Raw genomic sequence first — 4,491 nt, forward strand, 5'->3', positions numbered from 1 at the left:
TCTTGCCTGTCTGCCCTTGTTATTTTTTACCATGTTTTGTTGGATGTTGTCCGTTTCCCAGTCAGTCTTGTCTCGTTAGTCTGCTCCTTTGGTGAACGCCAGGGGGCGTTCATTAAAGGGGGGGGTCCTGTCATGATTCTGCCTGCTCTTGTCTTGATTTTCTGGTCTAGGGGCAGAATCATGACAGATCCACGTGTTTTATGTGGAGAGGAACATATTATGGTCAATCAGGACATAATATGCGTTCTCTCCTGTCTCGTCATTTGGCCCTGCCCCTCTCGTTTCTAGTATTGCTCTCCTCCTGTGTCGCATTACCCACACCTGCCCATCGTTATCCCCTTTGTTAGTCTCCCTATATAATACCCTCTTGTCTATTGTCTTGTGCTCGTTGGTTGTACAATATCCCTTGCTTGTTCTCCTTACTGTGTCCTTGAAGCCTTGTCAAGTAAAGTATAGTCTAGTCTTAGTGTTTAATATTGAGTTCTTGTTGAGTGTTTAGTAATCAGTTTTTATCATATTTGTTATTGTGTACTGTTTTGTTACTCCCTCGTGGGTTTTTGTTTTGTTCCTGTTTTATTATTTATTAAAGTCTTGTGAACCCCTTCATCTCCTGTTGCCTGCGCTTGGGTTCGTTCTCTGTGATTCCTGACATAGAGGTGGCAGTTTGCAGACACTGCATATTGCTTAGAGGTCAGAACATGTTTAGGGGGGAGATATTTGCATACCCTCTGTTTTTGCAAAATGATCTGGCCAAAAAAACTAATTGCAAGTTCTTCTGCACCGACATCATGTGTAGATATTGGCCTTATCTGCAAAAGGTTTCTCAAGCATTCCCAGAAATGAAAAAATTTACTCAGATGAAGCCATTTCTTTCAGTCATGCATGCAAAGGGGCATTCTACAAAATGTGAGGTAAATATATTATCAAACAATATGGTAAGTTCTTCACCTGTTTTATGTCCTTGAACTCAATATTTGTGGTTTGGACATCTGGCGTGTATGATTTAGGTGCAGTGGGGTGGCAAAAACCAAACAGGGGCAGGCACTACCATTGGTGAAGAAGTTGAACAAGTAAACAGCTTTTTGTCCCGTGTTGCTTTAACTACAAAATACATGAGTAAGGCTGGTAAGTGTAAGTGCTTTGGTAGCATTACAATTAAAACAGCTTACTTTTTTCATGAATCATACTTGGAGACTAACCATCACTGCTCAGAAAGCTCATTTAATTCTTTCATCTTTACAGCACGAGTAGATATGATCACATTGCATGCCAGAGGATGGAATGAGCGAAAAAAAGAAACCTGCACAAGTACTTGTCTACACGGTACTTGAAGGTAAGTAAAAAAATATATATTTATCAATGAAGATTGCATTTCATCTGCCTGATGTTCACTGATAACTTGTAAGGACATTAGGAACTTATATATTTTGGATTGCCACAATTTTGTGTGACGTTCCATTTATTATGCTTTTTAGACTATCCAAAAGACAAAGGAAGTCAAAGAGGACATTGAGGCTATAAAGAAGTCCACGCAAAAGTCTGATGAGGAACTGCAACAGTGGGTTACTGATGTGAGACAGTGGGCATTTGACAGTAAGTACTTGTTGCTGCCTCCTATAAATTTAAAAATGATTGAATACGTTATTTGTCCTTGCTGGTTTGTGTTTTAACACCTGACTCTTCTTACATTGAATGAACAAACCAAACAGTAAAACAATTTTCATAATTGGGAATCTTTCTCTTTTTAAAGTAAACTTTCTCCCTCAAAAATTCATAATACTTATTCACCCTTAATAAATTAGCAAACTGAGCAAATGTTCCCAGATTCTTTGGCAGAACATTTGCTGATATCCATTGTCAGTATTTTCATAAATTAATATTTTCATCCCTAAAAATGTCTATATTAGGTGTTTTATAGAAATAGTATAATTATTTTTGATGGAACATAAAGTGCATAATACTGATCAAATACCTTTACGAAATATTTACAGCTCCAGATGACCTCCGAACAGATGATCCAGTGGCGTTGCAACATCTGATTGAAGGCCTATTCTTGGGCATCCGGCAGAAAAAGAGGGATCTGTATCGAGTAACCAGTAAGTAGGCTCCATGCCTAGGGTTGGGTATTTTGACGATTTTGAATTCCGATTTTGCTTACCAATTCGTATCGATTCCCAGTTTTGATTCCACAGTTGAAGCAAAACTTTGACCTGTATGGTCATTTTAGCCTGCTTATTGAAAGGTTTACCAAAAATGTCGGTTTATGAGCACCATTCTGTGTATATATACACATAGCAACCATGTTTTGTCTTAGTCATTACATTTTGTATTACCATAGTTTAATACCAACTACATCATGGTTAAACTGTAGGTACTATAATGAATCAATGTTAAATTTGTATTTCATGTGCTTTATCAGAAGTTAACACATGCACATTTCTGAATGCACACAGGAATTGATAAGTGTAATTTAAATTTCAAGTGTTCGATTTCGATTCGATTCCGAATTTGAATCGATTTTCAATTCCAATTCCAACCCTGTCCATGCCCTCATGTGCTTGTGGGGTTAATTTTAAAATCTGATATGTATTGATATTATTAAGTTATTTAAAAGTTATCACATCTAAACACTGAACTCTCACATCTACAGTACACTGTGCACATAAAACCATTATTAACCTTTATACTGTGAGTGTACATTGAGTGAACAGTCCTAACTCTGCCTATATGTCCAATGTTACCAGCACCCAACTCCCTGGATTACTTGAAAATTGGTCACATTAAAGGTTATCTATTATGGTTTAACCACAGTTGTATTATTGTAGTTGAAATATTATACAATTGCATTTTTAATATCTGATGTTCTGTGACGCCATTAGCACAATGACTTTCATTCGTATCCTCCTGAAACCCCTTTTCGTGGTGTTTTTTGCTGCAGACCGTAACAAACAGCGACACAAGATGCGAAGACGGATTGGAGAGGAAAAGAAAAAGCTGTTTAATGCCATATCCCAATACAATGGTCTTCCAACCACAACAGAATCTGTAGCTTCAATTGAAGACCTTCTGGCAACAGAAAGTCCTATCTGGCCTTGTGATTCTGTTATATAAAGTTTGACATGAATCCTTTTGGTGAATCCCCTTCAAACACTTACTTCATTAAACTCTGACTTTCAAAGGAAAGGCCCATGTGCTTTTTCTTTCTTTCAGACCAACGAAATGCACAGATCATTGCATTCTTTCAAGTTTTTTTTAGCTCACTCAAACTATGTTCCAGAGGAAGTTACTACAGGTCACTCCTCAGAGTAATGTGTCAAGTCGGTTTGTCCTTTTGTTTTCCCACACTGTAGATCCAACACCAGTCACTTGTTGTATATAGGTACAGAGAACTGTACCACTAACATCGGATTTTACTAACAAAAGGCATTAAGATTAGTAATATTATATTATCTAGGTTAATTAACTTGGTTATTTGTCTTTGTAGAACCTGACACTTCGTTAGGCATGAAGAAGAAAGTATTTGACAAGGTGATGCAGCTGGAGAGACTGATTGAGGAAGAGGCTGTACTTGTAGAGGAAATGAAACGACACTGGACACATCTTACAAGAACCTACAAGGCCTTGAAGGACCAGGCTAGTGTACTGTCAGATGACCTGGCCACACAGAGTGAGTACTAATTTCTAAATGCTGTTTACTTACTATAGCCTAGTTATAATAAACTGCTTTAAAGATGATAATACCTGGAAAGTCCCAAATTGATGCATCGGTGCATACTTAACACTTTCTTATTGTCTATTCCAAATTTTAGGCTACCCTTCAGGACTTTCTGGTGAAGCTTACCGTGGCCTATACAGTGCTGTCCTACAAAAGCGTGAGGAGATCAAGATAGACCTGGTGGCTGTGAAAGAAAGGTATTCCCGAATAGTGTTAGGTGGCAATGATGGACCTGTTGTTGAAGAAGAAGATGAAGACCCATTTCAGCATGCCTCCACAGATGCCTCTACTGCTGATAAATTATACAGTATATTTGACTAGAGTTTGGACTGGTCTTCTTACTCTGGGTGGCTCAAGTTTGCTGGGTGCAGTAATTTACTCCTCTCCTGTAAAATAAGCAACTTAACTTTTTGGTCTACTCAGCCAGGTTGATGAATCTATTTTGTGAAGCCATGTTTTCTCCCCATTGTAAAGAATAAAACCTTGACCCTGAATGTTCTATCACTGCCTGACTGAGTCTTGCTTCCTTAATTACAAAATATCGTTTTATGTCACAGTTTGTTTATAGTTCAACAGTACAATAGTACAAATTTGTTCACTACATACTTTACTACATTAACACATGGATCGATAACAGAATAACAATATAACAAAAATATTATCACATGCAATACATAAAGTTTCACTGAACTTTTTGATAATAGGCTTAGATAGTGCTTTTACATCTAATTTAGCCTTCCTCTTATGGTACAGACAAACCAAACTTTGCTTTTGAA

The 4,491-nt window shown here is 37.5% G+C and overlaps 1 protein-coding gene across 1 annotated transcript; it reads left to right on the forward strand.

Moving 5' to 3' along the window:
* The first annotated feature begins 3,490 nt into the window (after positions 1 to 3,490).
* Positions 3,491 to 4,215, forward strand: LOC306903237 (uncharacterized protein). The gene is made up of 2 exons (XM_079472250.1): positions 3,491 to 3,667; positions 3,810 to 4,215. The coding sequence occupies exons 1-2, from the start codon at positions 3,505 to 3,507 to the stop codon at positions 4,034 to 4,036; spliced, it is 390 nt and encodes a 129-aa protein (XP_079328376.1). The 5' UTR covers positions 3,491 to 3,504; the 3' UTR covers positions 4,037 to 4,215.
* Positions 4,216 to 4,491: the final 276 nt, after the last annotated feature.

This window comes from Barbatula barbatula, assembly GCF_947034865.1.
Source record: "Barbatula barbatula genome assembly, chromosome: 13".
Taxonomy (NCBI): Eukaryota; Metazoa; Chordata; class Actinopteri; order Cypriniformes; family Nemacheilidae; genus Barbatula; species Barbatula barbatula.

Excerpts from the sequence above, each read along its gene's own strand:
- LOC306903237 (XM_079472250.1), top strand. The coding sequence starts at position 3,505 with ATGAAGAAGAAAGTATTTGACAAGGTGATGCAGCTGGAGAGACTGATT. Across the intron at positions 3,668-3,809 it reads AGATGACCTGGCCACACAGA|GCTACCCTTCAGGACTTTCT; the intron begins GTGAGTACTAAT and ends TCCAAATTTTAG.